Genomic DNA, 18,203 nt, shown 5'->3' on the forward strand with positions numbered 1-18,203 from the left:
AATGCTTCACGAGAGCGTCATCATCCAATGACACGCCTCGCTGCAGCCAGAAGACTTCTTATTGGCCGTCCTCGCCACGTCACAGGAAATGAGTGATAAAAGTAAAAGGTATTGTTAATTTAGATCCAAAATGGCCTTAAATAATTAAAATTTTCGTCAGTATATCATTAATAATTAAAATATGTATTAATAATAATTATTATCTATAATACTGTGTAATATTGTGTTTATTAAAGGGATGACAACGACAACATGAATAAAGTAAAATCCGTTTATTGCAAATCATTTCTTCTCACATAATAGAAACAGACATGCTTCAATCTTTATATATAATATTTAGCACCTTTTCTGCAGGTAAACAACAAACATTTCATTTAAAAAGAACATCTGCGCGATCATATTTTACATCTTTTTTCTTTTTTTAGGAAAAAACTATAAAACTAACTTTAAATGATGTTAAAAAGTGGAAGTTAAAGAAATAATATTTATAATACAAAACGTATTTTTTTTTAAACATTTGACATTTTTCAAAACATTATAAAATAGTATTTTTCTATCGTATTTGGTCGTATTACACCAGTTCACAGATTTTTTTTCTTGGAAGGTTGTATTTCTACTTTAAAAACACCTTGAAAAACGTTTCATTGAACATTTTTAAAACAGCTTTCTTTGAAAATTATTGCAGTTTCCATGACCTTAAGAAATATAATAATTATGTCTAATCATAAATATATATATTTTTTTAACCTATGGCTTATGAAACGCTGACAAATGGATGTACACACCAAGATATAACATTTAAAAAAATAATGTCTCTCTCGCTTTATGGAGTCAAACGAGTGTATTTTCTTCCTTCGAGAATCACATTCAGTTCTCAAAGCTATTTACACTAATGCAGTTGCACTGTACTGACAGTAGGGGGAGCTAGTAACAAATCTGTTCAATCTTCTTCTCTTAGAGTACAACGTTCAAACAAGCAGATGTTTTTTTAACCATGTTGCATATATTATCGTGTAGTTTAAAGTCAATAACATAAATAAACAAATGGTTTCGACGACAAACGTTGAGTCGAGATCACAAGGTCGTCTTCGTGGATTTGTCACCTTGGAACGAGTCATGTGTTAGTTTCATGGCGAGCGATCGGTGGTTCTGTGTGCGACTAACCTTCCCTGGCGAGGCAGGCGTCCTCACAGGCCTCCAGTTCTGCGAAGCGGTTTTCGTTTCCGTCGCAGCCGCCGTAGACGAACGGCCGACAGGCCTGAGCCCGGCTGTTGAAGTACCACTGCAGGCTGAAGCGACCGCAGCCGCCCTCGTCCATCGGCAGCAGGCAGATCTCTACTCCCACGACACGAGAACCAGAGTCAGAGACGAGCTACAGTCGAATACAATCAAGCAACGAGAGGACGGTGGAGGAGGCGGAGCTTATATGTCGTGTGAGCCAATCCGTGATCAGAACTGACTTCAAACAAGCTTCTGAATACAATTGAAAATTGTTTGATTATAGTTGAAAATGATTGGATTATAGTTGAAAATTGTTTGATTATAGTTGAAAATTGTTTGATTATAGTTGAAAATTGTTGGATTATAGTTGAAAATTGTTGGATTATAGTTGAAAATTGTTTGATTATAGTTTAGAATTATTGGATTATAGTTGAAAATTATTTGATTATAGTTGAAAATTGTTGGATTATAGTTGTAAATTGTTGGATTATAGTTGAAAATTGTTTGATTATAGTTGAAAATTGTTTGATTATAGTTGAAAATTGTTGGATTATAGTTGAAAATTATTTGGTTATAGTTGAAAATTGTTGGATTATAGTTGTAAATTGTTGGATTATAGTTAAAAATTGTTTGATTATAGTTGAAAATTATTTGATTATAGTTGAAAATTGTTTGATTATAGTTGAGAATTATTGGATTATAGTTGAAAATTGTTTGATTATAGTTGAAAATTGTTTGATTATAGTTGAGAATTATTGGATTATAGTTGAAAATTGTTTGATTATAGTTGAAAATTGTTGGATTATAGTTGAAAATTGTTTGATTATAGTTGAAAATTGTTTGATTACAGTTGAAAATTGTTAGATTATAGTTGAAAATTGTTTGATTATAGTCGAAAATGGTTTGATTATAGTTGAGAATTATTGGATTATAGTTGAAAATTGTTTGATTATAGTTGAAAATTGTTGGATTATAGTTGAAAATTGTTTGATTATAGTTGAAAATTGTTGGATTATAGTTGAAAATTGTTTGATTATAGTTGAAAATTGTTGGATTATAGTTGAGAATTATTGGATTATAGTTGAAAATTGTTTGATTATAGTTGAGAATTATTGGATTATAGTTGAAAATTGTTTGATTATAGTTGAGAATTATTGGATTATAGTTGAAAATTGTTGGATTATAGTTGAAAATTGTTTGATTATAGTTGAAAACTGTTTGATTATAGTTGAAAATTGTTTGATTATAGTTGAAAATTGTTTGATTATAGTTGAAAATGGTTTGATTATAGTTGAAAATTGTTTGATTATAGTTGAAAATGGTTTGATTATAGTTGAAAATTGTTGGATTATAGTTGAAAATTGTTTGATTATTGTTGAAAATTGTTGGATTATAGTTGAAAATTGTTGGATTATAGTTGAAAATTGTTTGATTATAGTTGAAAATGGTTTGATTTAATCTGAAAATTGTTTGATTAAAGTTGAAAATTGTTTGATTATAGTTGAGAATTATTGGATTATAGTTGAAAATTGTTTGATTATAGTTGAAAATTGTTGGATTATAGTTGAAAATTGTTGGATTATAGTTGAAAATTGTTGGATTATAGTTGAGAATTATTGGATTATAGTTGAAAATTGTTTGATTATAGTTGAAAATTGTTGGATTATAGTTGAAAATTGTTGGATTATAGTTGAAAATTGTTGGATTATAGTTGAAAATTGTTGGATTATAGTTGAGAATTATTGGATTATAGTTGAAAATTGTTTGATTATAGTTGGGAATTATTGGATTATAGTTGAAAATTGTTTGATTATAGTTGAAAATTGTTGGATTATAGTTGAAAATTGTTTGATTATAGTTGAAAATTGTTTGATTACAGTTGAAAATTGTTAGATTATAGTTGAAAATTGTTTGATTATAGTCGAAAATGGTTTGATTATAGTTGAGAATTATTGGATTATAGTTGAAAATTGTTTGATTATAGTTGAAAATTGTTGGATTATAGTTGAAAATTGTTTGATTATAGTTGAAAATTGTTGGATTATAGTTGAAAATTGTTTGATTATAGTTGAAAAATGTTGGATTATAGTTGAGAATTATTGGATTATAGTTGAAAATTGTTTGATTATAGTTGAGAATTATTGGATTATAGTTGAAAATTGTTTGATTATAGTTGAGAATTATTGGATTATAGTTGAAAATTGTTGGATTATAGTTGAAAATTGTTTGATTATAGTTGAAAACTGTTTGATTATAGTTGAGAATTATTGGATTATAGTTGAAAATTGTTTGATTATAGTTGAAAATTGTTTGATTATAGTTGAAAATTGTTTGATTATAGTTGAAAATTGTTTGATTATAGTTGAAAATTGTTGGATTATAGTTGAAAATTGTTTGATTATAGTTGAAAATTGTTTGATTATAGTTGAGAATTATTGGATTATAGTTTAGAAATGTTGATTACAGTTGAAAATTGTTTGATTATAGTTGAAAATGATTGGATTATAGTTTACAAATGTTGATTATAGTTGAAAATTGTTTGATTACGGTTAAAAATGGTTAAATTATAGATGAAAATTGTTTGATTACAGTTTAAAATTGTTAAATTATAGATGAAAATTGTTTGATTACAGTTGAAAATTGTTAGATTATAGTTGAAAATTGTTTGATTGTAGTCGAAAATTGTTTGATTATAGTTGAAAATTGTTGGATTATAGTTGAAAATTGTTTGATTATAGTTGAAAATTGTTGGATTATAGTTGAAAATTGTTGGATTATAGTTGAAAATTGTTGGATTATAGTTGAGAATTATTGGATTATAGTTGAAAATTGTTGGATTATAGTTGAAAATTGTTTGATTATAGTTGAGAATTATTGGATTATAGTTGAAAATTGTTTGATTATAGTTGAAAATTGTTGGATTATAGTTGAAAATTGTTTGATTATAGTTGAAAATTGTTTGATTATAGTTGCAAATTGTTTGATTACAGTTGAAAATTGTTAGATTATAGTTGAAAATTGTTTGATTATAGTCGAAAATTGTTTGATTATAGTTGAGAATTATTGGATTATAGTTGAAAATTGTTTGATTATAGTTGAAAATTGTTGGATTATAGTTGAGAATTATTGGATTATAGTTTAGAAATGTTGATTACAGTTGAAAATTGTTTGATTATAGTTGAAAATTATTGGATTATAGTTTAGAAATGTTGATTATAGTTGAAAATTGTTTGATTACGGTTAAAAATGGTTAAATTATAGATGAAAATTGTTTGATTACAGTTGAAAATTGTTAAATTATAGTTGACATTATTAGATTACAGTTGAAAATTGCTTGATTATATTTGAAAATTGTTTGATTATAGTTGAAAATTGTTTGATTATAGTTGAAAATTGTTTGATTATAGTTGAAAATTGTTGGATTATAGTTGAAAATTGTTGGATTATAGTTGAAAATTGTTGGATTATAGTTGAGAATTATTGGATTATAGTTGAAAATTGTTGGATTATAGTTGAAAATTGTTTGATTATAGTTGAGAATTATTGGATTATAGTTGAAAATTGTTGGATTATAGTTGAAAATTGTTTGATTATAGTTGAAAATTGTTTGATTATAGTTGAAAATTGTTTGATTACAGTTGAAAATTGTTAGATTATAGTTGAAAATTGTTTGATTATAGTCGAAAATTGTTTGATTATAGTTGAGAATTATTGGATTATAGTTGAAAATTGTTTGATTATAGTTGAAAATTGTTGGATTATAGTTGAGAATTATTGGATTATAGTTGAAAATTGTTGGATTATAGTTGAAAATTGTTTGATTATAGTTGAAAACTGTTTGATTATAGTTGAGAATTATTGGATTATAGTTGAAAATTGTTTGATTATAGTTGAAAATTGTTTGATTATAGTTGAAAATTGTTGGATTATAGTTAAAAATTGTTTGATTATAGTTGAGAATTATTGGATTATAGTTTAGAAATGTTGATTACAGTTGAAAATTGTTTGATTATAGTTGAAAATTATTGGATTATAGTTTAGAAATGTTGATTATAGTTGAAAATTGTTTGATTACGGTTAAAAATGGTTAAATTATAGATGAAAATTGTTTGATTACAGTTGAAAATTGTTAAATTATAGTTGACATTATTAGATTACAGTTGAAAATTGCTTGATTATATTTGAAAATTGTTTGATTATAGTTGAAAATTGTTTGATTATAGTTGAGAATTATTGGATTACAGTTGAAAATTGTTTGATTATAGTTGAAAATTGTTTGATTATAGTTGAGAATTATTGGATTATAGTTGAAAATTGTTTGATTATAGTTGAAAATTGTTTGATTATAGTTGAGAATTATTGGATTATAGTTGAAAATTGTTTGATTATAGTTGAAAATTGTTTGATTATAGTTGAGAATTATTGGATTATAGTTGAAAATTGTTTGATTATAGTTGAAAATTGTTTGATTATAGTTGAGAATTATTGGATTACAGTTGAAAATTGTTTGATTATAGTTGAAAATTGTTTGATTATAGTTGAGAATTATTGGATTATAGTTGAAAATTGTTTGATTATAGTTGAAAATTGTTTGATTATAGTTGAGAATTATTGGATTATAGTTGAAAATTGTTTGATTATAGTTGAGAATTATTGGATTATAGTTGAAAATTGTTTGATTATAGTTGAAAATTGTTTGATTATAGTTGAAAATTGTTTGATTACGGTTAAAAATGGTTAAATTATAGATGAAAATTGTTTGATTACAGTTGAAAATTGTTAAATTATAGTTGACATTATTAGATTACAGTTGAAAATTGCTTGATTATATTTGAAAATTGTTTGATTATAGTTGAAAATTGTTTGATTATAGTTGAAAATTGTTTGATTAAAGTTGAAAATGGTTTGATTATAGTTGAAAATTGCTTGATTATAGTTGAAAATTGCTTGATTATAGTTGAAAATTGTTTGATTATAGTTGCCAATTGTATTTCCTGGTTATATCTTCTTCATTTGACGATGATAAAGTCAATATTGTGTCTCTTTGCTCTGCAGATGTTACACAACAAGTCACTTCTTCAGCTGTTATTGCTCCAGGTTTGTTGGAAGAGAAAGTGTTTCTAGAATCATGAGTGTTCAGAGAAGACTGAAGTCTGATTTATTTACTGAGAAAATGAGTTGAATGTTCAAAACACGTTTGTGAAAACATGAACCCGCGACGGAGAGAAAGACGAGCCTCAGTGTTTCAGGTGAACTTAAATGGATGATTCATGTTTGGTCTCACACGACATGAAAGAGTGGAAGGTGACGAGGAGGAAAGAGAGAGAAAAGTGCACAACCTTGTTTACCTGCTGTGGCGACGCCTCTTTTCGACCTGATTGATTTGAGCGTCTTTTTAACTGAAACTTTCTTCTCAGCGACTGCAGCTGCAGCCAGAGTTTCACCTTTGACAGACTGATCTGCTTTAGTCTTGTCTTTGGTCTCTGGAGCGGCTCGGACAGACTCGCCTGTCAGAGCACAGGTACACACAACCACAAACAGGTACACACAACCACACACACATACACACAACACATGCAGTCAAATACACACGTACAGTCAAACACAACACACGCAGTTAAACACACACAGTCAAACACATATAAACAAACACAGCAACACACACACAATCCAACACACGTATAGTCAAACACACACGTATTGTCAAACACAAGAACACACACACAGTCAAACACAACAACACACAGTCAAACACATGTATAGTCAAACACAACACACGCAGTTAAACACACACAGTCAATCACGTATAAACAAACACAGCAACACACACACAATCCAACACACGTATAGTCAAACACACACGTATTGTCAAACACAAGAACACACACACAGTCAAACACAACAACACACAGTCAAACACATGTATAGTCAAACACAACACACGCAGTTAAACACACACAGTCAAACACGTATAAACAAACACAGCAACACACACACAATCCAACACACGTATAGTCAAACACACACGTATTGTCAAACACAAGAACACACACACAGTCAAACACAACAACACACAGTCAAACACATGTATAGTCAAACACAACACACGCAGTTAAACACACACAGTCAAACACGTATACACAACCACAGCAACACACACACAATCCAACACACATATAGTCAAACACACACGTATTGTCAAACACAATAACACACACACAGTCAAACACACACACCGTCAAAACACAACACACGCAGTCAAACACAACAACACACAGTCAAACACATGTATAGTCAAACACAACACAGGCAGTCAAACACACACATTTTGTCAAGCAGACACGCAGTCAAACACACACATATAGTCAAACACAACACACACAGTTAAACAAAAACATATATTCAAACACAACACAGGCAGTCAAACATACACGTATTGTCAAACACAATAACACACACACACACCGTCAAAACACAACACACGCAGTCAAACACACACGTATTGTCAAACACACACATATAGTCAAACACACACAGACACACACATCCAGACACACACAGACACACAAAGGTTAAAAGGGTGCAGAAAAGTGAAAACTACAGTGAGGGTGAGTTTACAATATTTAAAAACATCACAAACATTGAACATGAAATATAACTTGAAACAAAGACTAGAAATATGTTGAGAGCAGAAACACTTCTTTATGTTCCACTATGATAGCTATGCTAACTATGCTAACCATGCTATGCTAGCTATGCTAACTAGGCTAACTTTACTGACTATGCTAACCATGCTAGCTATGCTAACCATGTTGACTATGCTAACTATGCTAACTATGCTAACTATGCTTTCCACAGCTGAATACATTTGATGGTTTTAACAATTAAATATATTTAAAAATCCAATAATGTGTAAAAAGAATGAAGGTAGAAAATATTCAGTTTAAACAAATGTCAAAATTTGAGCTAAGAATTTGCTTTTAATGAAAATAGATTTAATGAAATGATCCCTTGTGTTATCTCAAGGTCAAGGTGACCTTTGCTTTTGAGCCACCGGGTCACCTTGACCCTGAGATAAAATAAGGTTCAATGTAAAAAAAAATCAAATTAAAAAGATATTCAGTGAAAATAAGAAAATGTAAAAAATGTAAACGAATTTAACGTAAGAAAAAATCCAAGAAATGTAAATAAGATTCAGTGTAAAAAATGTATATTCAGAGTCACATATTTACTGTAATATAATAGTACCAGCAGTACCGAGTACTTTTACGTGATCACATGATCGTCTGCGTGTTGCATGATTGGCTCGAGTAGATTCTCTTAACACGTTTATTTCCTTCAAACCACTCGACCCAGTAACTCCTCTAAGGATTGAGAAACTGGTCGCTGTACTCGTCAGACATTTGATTGACAGCAGAGAGATCGTCAGGGTCGTACCGTGGCTTTGATTGACAGGCGGGCTGAGGTACAGCAGCTCCGCCAGAGGATCGTCGTAGGACTCGATGGAGTAGATGTGCTCGTAGTCCGGGTCGTTGGTGTTGACCACCACGTGGAGCTCGCGACCTGGAAGAGGAAGTGACATCATAGATCCATCCCGTGAGACGACCCCGGCAGATGAAGGAGTGGAGGATGAGAAGAGGAGGATGAAAGAGAGGAGGAAGCACCCGGTGTTGGTCACGTGAAGAACGAAGAAGCACCCGAGAGAGACACTCACCCGCCTCCTGCCTCAGGTCCAGTTGCTGCTTCGGTACCGTCGCGGCCCTGCCACTGGACGGGCCTGGACCTGTGAGAGCACGGATGGGAGGACGAGGAGGAACCAGGGAGGAGGAGAGAGAGAGAGAGAGAGAGAGAGAGAGAGAGAGTGAGGCAGGATGTGTTCCTCAGAGAAGATGGTGGAGCCTGAGGAACCTCCGTCAGGATGAGCCCACGGTTTGTGAGACGGGTCGACAGTGTCGTCAACACCAACACATGCCAGGGATCACGCATGTGTGTGTGTGTGTGTGTGTGTGTGTGTGTGTGTGTGTGTGTGTGTGTGTGTGTGTGTGTGTTCTTGGTGTGACTCCTTTGTTAGTGAGTGACCGACAGAAGAGTCTCACAAACCTGCTGCTCATCCTCCAGCAAGAAGATCCAAGTAACGACAACAGAACTTTGTCAATGAGTGTCTGTGTGTGTGTGTGTGTGTGTGTGTGTGTGTGTGTGTGTGTGTGTGTGTGTGTTTATCTGTGTGTGTTTTTATCGGTTTGTGTGTCTTTATCTCTGGGAATGTTTCTATATGTGTATGTGTGTTTATCTGTGTGTGTTTTTATCTGTGTGTGTGTGTCTGTATCTCTGTGAATGTTTCTATGTGTGTGTGTTTATCTGTGTGTGTTTTTATCTGTGTGTGTGTGTCTGTATCTCTGTGAATGTTTCTATGTGTGTGTGTTTATCTGTGTGTGTTTTTATCTGTGTGTGTGTGTCTGTATCTCTGTGAATGTTTCTATGTGTGTGTGTTTATCTGTGTGTGTTTTTATCTGTGTGTGTGTGTCTGTATCTCTGTGAATGTTTCTATGTGTGTTTGTTTTTATCTGTGTGTTTGTCTGTATCTCTGTGAATTTTTCTATATGTGTGTGTGTTTATCTGTGTGTGTGTGTCTGTATCTCTGTGAATGTTTCTATGTGTGTGTGTTTATCCGTGTGTGTTTTTATCTGTGTGTGTGTGTCTGTATCTCTGTGAATGTTTCTATGTGTGTTTGTTTTTATCTGTGTGTGTTTTTATCTGTGTGTGTGTGTCTGTATCTCTGTGAATGTTTCTATGTGTGTGTGTTTATCTGTGTGTGTTTTTATCTGTGTGTGTTTGTCTGTATCTCTGTGAATGTTTCTATATGTGTGTGTGTTTATCTGTGTGTGTGTGTCTGTATCTCTGTGAATGTTTCTATATGTGTGTGTGTTTATCTGTGTGTGTGTCTGTATCTCTGTGAATGTTTCTATGTGTGTTTGTTTATCTGTGTGTGTTTTTATCTGTGTGTGTGTGTCTGTATCTCTGTGAATGTTTCTATATGTGTGTGTGTTTATCTCTGTGTGTGTCTGTATCTCTGTGAATGTTTCTATATGTGTGTGTTTTTATCAGTGTGTTTGTTTCTATCTGTGTGTGTGTTTCTATCTGTGTGAGTGTTTCTATGTGTGTATATTTCTATATGTGTGTTTGTTTGTCTCTGTATGTGTGTGATTTATCTGTGTTCGTTTTTCTATATGTTGGTGTGTTTCTAAATCTGTTTGTATCTGTATCTTTTCTTTCTTTCCTTGTGTGTGATTCTATTTGTATTTGTACGTGTATCTTTCTATCTGTGTGTGTGTGTGTGTGTGTGTGTATGTAGGTGTAGGTGTGTGTGTGCAGGTGTATGTGTGTCAGTGCTTGTGTGTAGATGGTTTCTGACACAACATTCAGAAAATTAAAGTAGCTTTGATCTCGTAAACATATTGAACTTTTAAACAATATATTTCTTATTTTCAACAATAAGTTATATTTTCTTGTTGTGTACTTGACTAGTGTCTGTCATGAACAGCCCATAATAACCCTGCATTATTATGGGCTGGAGACAGACAAGGAGTAGCACAGAAGTGCTCGCTGCTCTGAACTCTTTATTAAGTGTTGAATTTTGTCACATTTTCCCTTTATCTTATTTTAGTTTAAAACTCATTTATTTTATTGTTTTGACATAATGTTTTTAAATAAAAGTTTTAATTCAAAGTTCCATGTTAAATTTTGATTAATTTACTCATTTTATAAATTAATTAAAATCCCATTTGTATAAAAAGAATGTCATTTTTTCATGCGTGCAGCTACACAACATGTTGTCGTGACTTCACAGGTGATGGTGGTCTCGCATCACACGTGACGAACCCTTACTACACACGCGTGTGCCGTGACTCATGCGTGTTCACAGGCCGTCTGTCTCTCCGCAGCTTCTTCGCTTCACTCACCTCCACATGCTGCGCGATGGACAGATGGACGCGGCGGACGCAGGAAGAAGAGAAACATGAAGGTCAGTATCAGCTCCATCTTCACTCTCTCTCAAGACTCACCGCAGTGTTGGTTCATCTCCGTACGAACGTATTCTCTGATCTCGTCCTCCTGAGTGACGACATAACGCAGCACTTTCAATAACAACGCCTTCAGACCCGGAGGTCATCCGTCAGCACTGACCGTCATGCCTGGCTCTCCTCTGTCTCCCTTAGATCCATCTGGACCCAACTCTCCCTGAGACAGGAGAAGTTATGACGACACATACCGACAGCACAACAACACAACTGAGCGACGACATTAAAACTCTATGTCCATGAAACATGTATGACAACATATGTCATATTTGTGTGTGCACCTGTACGTCTGTTTGTGTGTGTGTGTCTGTTTGTGCAAAGATGCCGTTGTGTGTGTGAGACAGTTTGTGTGAGTGCAAGTGTGTTTATGTCTGTCTGTGTATTTGTCTGTGGGTGTATGTGTGTTTGTGGTTTATGTGTGCATGCCTGTGTGTATGTGTGTGTCTGTGTGTGTGTTTCTCGGCGTGTATCTGTTTGTTTAAGTGTATACCTGTGTGTGTGTTTCTCGCCGTGTATCTGTATGTTTGTGTGTATGCGTGTGTGTGTAAGTGTGTGTTTTTCTTGCCGTGTATCTGTGTGTTTGTGTGTATGCCTGTGTGTGTATGTGTGTGTGTTTCTCGCCGTGTATCTGTGTGTTTGTGTGTATGCCTGTGTGTGTAAGTGTGTGTGTTTCTCGCTGTTTATCTGTGTGTTTGTGTGTATGCCTGTGTGTGTATGTGAGTTTCTTGCCGTGTTTCTGTGTGTTTTTGTGTATGCCTGTGTGTGTATGTGTGTGTGTTTCTTGCCGTGTATCTGTGTGTTTGTGACTATGCCTGTGTGTGTATGTGTGTGTGTTTCTTGCCGTGTATCTGTGTGTTTTTGTGTATGCCTGTTTGTGTATGTGTGTGTGTTTCTTGCCGTGTATCTGTGTGTTTGTGTGTATGCCTGTGTGTGTATGTGTGTGTGTTTCTTGCCGTGTATCTGTGTGTTTTTGTGTATGCCTGTGTGTGTATGTGTGTGTGTTTCTTGCCGTGTATCTGTGTATTTGTGTGTATGCCTGTGTGTGTATGTGTGTGTGTTTCTTGCTGTGTATCTGTGTGTTTTTGTGTATGCCTGTGTGTGTATGTGTGTGTGTTTCTTGCCGTGTATCTGTGTGTTTGTGTGTATGCCTGTGTGTGTATGTGTGTGTGTGTTTCTCGCCGTGTATCTATGCATCTGTGTGTTTGTGTGTATACCTGTGTGTGTTGGTCATTTTGTGTCAGTGCATGCTTGTGTTTTTCTTGTACACATGCCAGTGCGTATGTGCATGTGTGGTTGTCTTTGTATACGTTTGTAAGCATTATTGTGTGTATGTATACTTTTTTCTACGTCTGTGTGCTTTTGTTTGTGCATGCCATTGTCAGTCTGTGTGTGTTTGTGTGTGTCCATGTGTGTATTTGTGTGTATATGTTTGTGTCTGTGTGTATGAATGTGTGGGTCTGTTTGTGCGTGTGCATGTCTTCGTGTGCCAGTCAGCTTGTGTTTGTGTGTGTTCGTGCCTGTGTGTGTTCATCTTTTGGGGCCTGTGCATGCTTGTGTGTATTTGTGTGTGTCTGTATGTATCCGTGTATGTTTGACTGTGTGTTTGTGCATTTGCGTGTCCGTATGTTTAAGCATGACTCATTCGTTGTTTTCATGCGTTTCATGTGTGCATTTTTCTGTTTATTTGTGTCTCTATGCTTTTGTGTGTGTCTCTCTTTGTATGTGTAACTGTGTACACTCATGCTGGTGTGTGTGCCAGTCAGCGTGTGTCTGTGTGTTTGTATGTGTGTATGCCTGTGTGTCTGTGTGTGCATCCTTTGGGGCCTGTGCATGCTTGTGTGTATTTGTGTGTGTCCGTATGTATTCGTGTATGTGTGTATGCTTGTGTGTATTTGTGTTTGTGCGCTTGCATGTCGGTATGTTTATGCATGCGTCAGTCCATGTTTACATGTGTGTGCATTTCCTGTTTATTTGTGTCTGTATGATGCCTGTGTGTGTGTCGCTCTTTGTATGTGTATCTGTGTTTACTTGTGTGTGTGTGCTCCAGCTGGTGTGTATTTGTCTCCGCGTGTGGCCTTGTGTTCACAAGCCAGTGTGACATGAGAAGCTATTACAAACCACCAGCATTACATTAACATGAGTGTCGAGGACGTGAAAGGTTTCACAAACGTTCATCAAATACACACACAAACATGTCATATAGAAGCTTCAGGATCTGCTGCTGAGTATTTCACTCCCTGGAGAACGAGATATTCTTGGCAGCCCAAATTAATTGGAGAGCAGATGCAGCTAGAAGGAATTTTTTTTTTTTTTAGAATTTAAAGTCCTCTCTTGGGAAAGTAGGCAAAGAAAATGTGTCACTTACCTGTTTTCCGCGCTCTCCTGGGATTCCTGGGACGCCTCGTGGGCCACTAATGGCCGGGCCGACGGGGCCTCGTTCTCCCTGGTCGGCGAAAGAAAACTCTCTGTCAAATACACTCCGTTTTAAATATGCAGTAACATCTTGTTAAATACCATAAACTGTCGACTAAAGCTACATGTGTGTGTCCGTTTGTGCACTGATGCTGGTGTGTTTCTGTGTGCGAGTGTGTTTATGTCTGTCTGTGTGTTTGTCTGTAGGTGGGTGTGCACCTGCATGTGTGTTTGTGGTTTGTTTCTCTGTGTGTATGAATGTGTGTGTCCATTTTTCTGTGCATGCCTTTGTGTGTGTGTTGGTTTTTTTGTGTCTGTGCATGCTTGTGTGCATGTGTTTATGTGTACGAATGACAGTGTGTTTGTGCGTCTGTGTCAGTCCGTTTGTTTAAGTGTGTAATCATTATTATGTGTACTGTATTTGTGTATGTATTTCTGTGTGGGTCTCTCTTTGTATGTGTGTGCTTTTGTGTGTGTGTGTGTGTACATGCATGCTAGTGTGTGTCTGTGTGTGCGTGCATGCTTATGTGGATTTGTGTCTGTGTGTGCACCTGTATGTGTGTTTTGTGTGGATTTGTGTGTGTGTGCCATAAACACTAAAGTCTAATCGAAACATGAGGCAGCATTATTTAGGATTGAACATGTTTGTTGCTGGCTCCCCCCACAGTTCCAAAAGGTAATTGCAACTATGTGTAAATTGTCGTCATTAGAAAATTATTGTGGTCAGAATTTTTTTGGAATTACTGAGACATTTCTCTAAAGATTATTATTTTCTCATTTTGTGAACAAATTCAAATGCTGTGTGTGGAGACAGAGGTTACTGGACATTGCAGTTAGTCTGTCTTGACACTGGGGGGAGCCAGAAACAATGTTTTTAATCTTACGTATCTCTGCTTTAATATAAATAATGTTACAACAGATGTATGTGTGTGAGAATAAGATACAAATGTAACTCTGGAACTTCATGTTCACGTCTCATCTTCTATAATTCAGGAGAATATATTCAATCATGTAGAAATGAAGTGATTCATGTGAATTCCTTCTTTTCATTTCCATCAATCTGCCTCTTTCATCCCTGCAGACACCGCGATGGCATCGGTTCACTGTGACGATGATGGTTGCCAGAACCTTCTGTCAATTTAGCAGATGATACATAAGGTTGGGGCTCGGGTGGGGGGCACCAGGGGGCCATAAACAGCTGTTTGTGCCACATTTCACCTTCTGGTGGAATTGCTGGGTTTGCAAATTGAGGTTTCAGACTTTTTTTTTTCTAAACTCAAAGCAGCTGTTCCGAGTGATGATAGGTTTGGTTCAAAACGCAGGTTTTCTGACCTCCAGTTATAACCGTGAGGAAAAGACATGTCGAGTCAATGGTGGCGTGATAGTAAGTAAGTAAGTAATTTATATTTATAGAGTGCTTTTCCAGACCAGGGTCACAAAGCACTTAAACTATCAAAACAATATTCAATAAAATGTATAATTTAAAAGATCAAGATAACACTGCGAACAACACAAGAATTCAAGAAAATCAAGGAAAAGTCTGCACAAATAAAAATGTCTTAAGATGTTTCTTGAAGGAGTCAGTAGACAATCAAACACAGAGTATATGTAGTATAAATATATAGTTACACAAGAGATTATAAATGTCAACAACTCATCTGGAATACTTTTCAGTGACTCTCAGTGGAGGTTATAGGAAAAAGTCAACTGGATCAGGTCAAGGAAATGGGGGGCAGAAGACCCCTGAAGATATATCCTCAGATTAATCCATATATATGTATTCATTGATGGGTTAAATATATATATATCCTCATTTTATGAACTCAATTGTTAACATTGATAATGTTTTCTTCTATTCAGAGTTAAAACACATTCTTGTATTTTATCTGTTAAACAACTTGTTTTTCCCAAAGAGCAGGGTTCAAAAGTTGAAGGCTCCAAGCATCTGTGCCTCAACTTTGTTTGAACCTTGGTATGCGTTTCTGATACCATTGACAGAGACATCTGTGTTACAATAGTTCCAAACTGTGAAACATGTACATGTGTTGGAAGGAGGACGCAGTGGTCTATGGCCTACAGACCTGGTTCGAGATAACATGTGTGAAGGAAGACTGAAGATTCATTGTTTAGGTCAGTGTTTAGGTAATGGCATGAATACAACATCTGTTGTTCATAATGGAGTGAACCAGGATTTCGGACAGAGACTGGACCGAGCGATCGAACATCTGGTATTTCTGAATAATTTGCATTCTTTGTTAACTGTTGTTTATAAATTGACTGTTTTTAATTCTAAATGTTACTCTTCCTCGGATCAAACGAATGCGCAGAACTCATTAGACAGGAAGGAGTTCTTGAGTTCTCTTTACCCCTCATGACAAAACAAATACATCCAATTTCAATTTAATTTATAATATTTTGAATACATACTGTATTAGAGAAGCTGCTAAGTGATGAATTGAAGTCAAGAAAAGTCAATGTTTTCTACTAAATGGAGACGCTCACAGCAAAACTGTGCTACAGTTCTTGTGTTCATGGAAGTGTGCGACACTTTTACAAATGCATCATTGGAATGTTGTCCCGTCAGCGCTGGTGAATAAACACACTCAGACACTGCGGGTGAAATATGGACGCGTTTGTCATTGAGCACGAGGATGGATCACCTTTTGTCCCTGGAGCCCTTCTGGCCCTTTACCGCCAATAGGTCCCTGGGGGCCCGTCAGTCCAGGCGCTCCGTCTGCTCCTCGAGGTCCCGTTGGACCGGCCAACCCGGACTGGCCCTACATCCGCACCACAGATTACATCCATGCTGAACATCACCGATGTAGAGACAATTTGTGTATATCAAAAAACCTACCCTTTCACCTTTCTCTCCCTGAGCTCCCTTAGGTCCCACAATGCCGTCCAACCCTCGGTCACCCTACACATGCAGAACAAAAGTTTTACTTTTATGCAGCATTAAATACCCTTGAAGACTTTCTCCCCACCTTTGGACCCATCAGACCCTCCTTTCCAGGAGATCCTATTAGTCCACTGGGTCCAGTTTCTCCCTGAACAGCAACGACGAGTTTATCACAAGAAAACCACATTAGACACAATATAAAACTACATTTTAAAACTTCTCTTACAAGTTCCCCCTTTCTCCCTGGAAGTCCGGACCGTCCGTTACTGCCGGCATCACCCTGAGGGAGAAGTCGTTCATTCAAGAATATGCTGAATCAGCGAATGTGTCCGAACTGACGGCAGTAAATCCCTCGTTTGTTGCAGGGGTTAAGTTTAAATGAATTAAACTAAAACAAGCTAAAAATCTCCACTTTCTTACACAGTTGAAAAACCTACATCATTTAATAATAAAGACATGTAGATGAGAAAACAACCCTCTCAGTAGCGGTGACAAGAACATTTCCCATAGTGCTTTGCCGCCCAGCCAACCAATCAAATCTGTCGATCAATTTTGGCATAGCAACAAAGACGTAGAATTTCAAATACAGTTTTGTAGGGACCAATTATTCGACACCAAATAGAGCAGTGTGTAAAAAGGCATGATGGGAGTTCACCGTTTTACTGGCACCATAACTAAGGTGCGGTGATGAGTCCCTTCTGTGGTTGTGTTGAAGATTGTACGTTTAAATAAATCCCCCGGTGAACAAAGACAATTTTCTTAGCTTGATACAACATCATTAAATATGTAGTACCGTGTGCACAAACAAAGATTGTTATAGTTTATATAGCTCGACGTGTTTGCTTTTGTTATTACATTCTATGGTCTTACCTTTTCTCCTCGTAAACCATCGTTCCCACACATTCCCTTGGGACCCCGGTCACCCTGGAAACATACATGTTTCATCCCGGTGTCACATTAACTAGACTGTCAATCAAAGTAGGACAAGATGAACTTTATCCACGACATATCTACATCAAACATCTGACAATACTATCATCACATTTTCATCTTGTCAAAATGAAACTCGCTACTAAATGTTTCACTAGCAAGTCACTGATATTTGACAACTTGTGAATCAAAGTCCAAACATCATCTTTAAAAGCTGCTGGTCTCTCTGGTGTTTCCTTTTCTTCTTCACTCGTTTGCTGCCATTTCACTGGTTTTGTCGTTACTTCTACACGAGCAAAATGATGAATGTCGCCAACTAGTGGCCAGATAAATAAACGCTGTGAATATTTGAGCGTTAATTGTGAAATAAAACATTGAACGATTGTCTTTTATACACACACTACATTGTGTAGACGGGCGGTATGTATATAACAAGGTATGTTAAGACGTTTTTATTTGTTCAGGCTTTTCCTTGATTTTCTGGAACTCCTGTTTACTTAAATACTTTAAAGTATTTACTTTATTGAATATTGCTTTGATTGTTTAAGCGCTTTGTGACCCTGGTCTGGAAAAGCGCTATACAAATAAAAATTATATAATATAAACCATGTAATAACTTTGAATTAAAATGTTATTTCGAAGAATTATATATACAGTATATATAT

At 35.4% G+C, this 18,203-nt stretch overlaps 2 protein-coding genes across 4 annotated transcripts in view; both read right to left on the reverse strand.

The window, feature by feature from the left end:
• Positions 1-275: 275 nt before the first annotated feature.
• On the reverse strand, positions 276-9,191 carry LOC148070187 (uncharacterized). The gene is made up of 6 exons (XM_087801023.1): positions 9,188-9,191; positions 8,936-9,004; positions 8,659-8,784; positions 6,570-6,728; positions 1,165-1,335; positions 276-1,103 (listed from the first exon to the last, which is right to left on the reverse strand). The coding sequence occupies exons 1-6, from the start codon at positions 9,189-9,191 to the stop codon at positions 1,075-1,077; spliced, it is 558 nt and encodes a 185-aa protein (XP_087657149.1). The 3' UTR covers positions 276-1,074.
• Positions 9,192-11,105: 1,914 nt separating this feature from the next.
• Positions 11,106-18,203, reverse strand: part of col7a1 (collagen, type VII, alpha 1) — a 73,806-nt gene continuing 66,708 nt past the window's right edge. For all 3 annotated transcript variants that reach the window (XM_087800055.1, XM_087800056.1, XM_087800054.1), the window contains exons 105-113: positions 17,479-17,532; positions 16,835-16,888; positions 16,694-16,756; positions 16,564-16,626; positions 16,370-16,486; positions 13,663-13,740; positions 11,404-11,457; positions 11,283-11,331; positions 11,106-11,189 (exon numbers count right to left, since the gene is read on the reverse strand). In XM_087800055.1, coding sequence (XP_087656181.1) covers positions 11,173-11,189; positions 11,283-11,331; positions 11,404-11,457; positions 13,663-13,740; positions 16,370-16,486; positions 16,564-16,626; positions 16,694-16,756; positions 16,835-16,888; positions 17,479-17,532 — 549 coding nt within the window. In that variant the 3' untranslated portion in view covers positions 11,106-11,172. The remainder of the gene's footprint in view (positions 11,190-11,282; positions 11,332-11,403; positions 11,458-13,662; positions 13,741-16,369; positions 16,487-16,563; positions 16,627-16,693; positions 16,757-16,834; positions 16,889-17,478; positions 17,533-18,203) is intronic.

Source organism: Callionymus lyra, chromosome 10 (assembly GCF_982586985.1).
Source record: "Callionymus lyra chromosome 10, fCalLyr1.hap1.1, whole genome shotgun sequence".
Taxonomy (NCBI): domain Eukaryota; kingdom Metazoa; phylum Chordata; class Actinopteri; order Syngnathiformes; family Callionymidae; genus Callionymus; species Callionymus lyra.

Bases quoted from the DNA above. Each gene is read 5' to 3' on its own strand.
- LOC148070187 (XM_087801023.1), bottom strand. The intron at 8,785-8,935 runs GTGAGTGTCTCT...TTCCTCTTCCAG, and splicing joins GGACCTGAGGCAGGAGGCGG to GTCGCGAGCTCCACGTGGTG. The intron at 6,729-8,658 runs GTACGACCCTGA...GTGCTCTGACAG, and splicing joins GCCTGTCAATCAAAGCCACG to GCGAGTCTGTCCGAGCCGCT.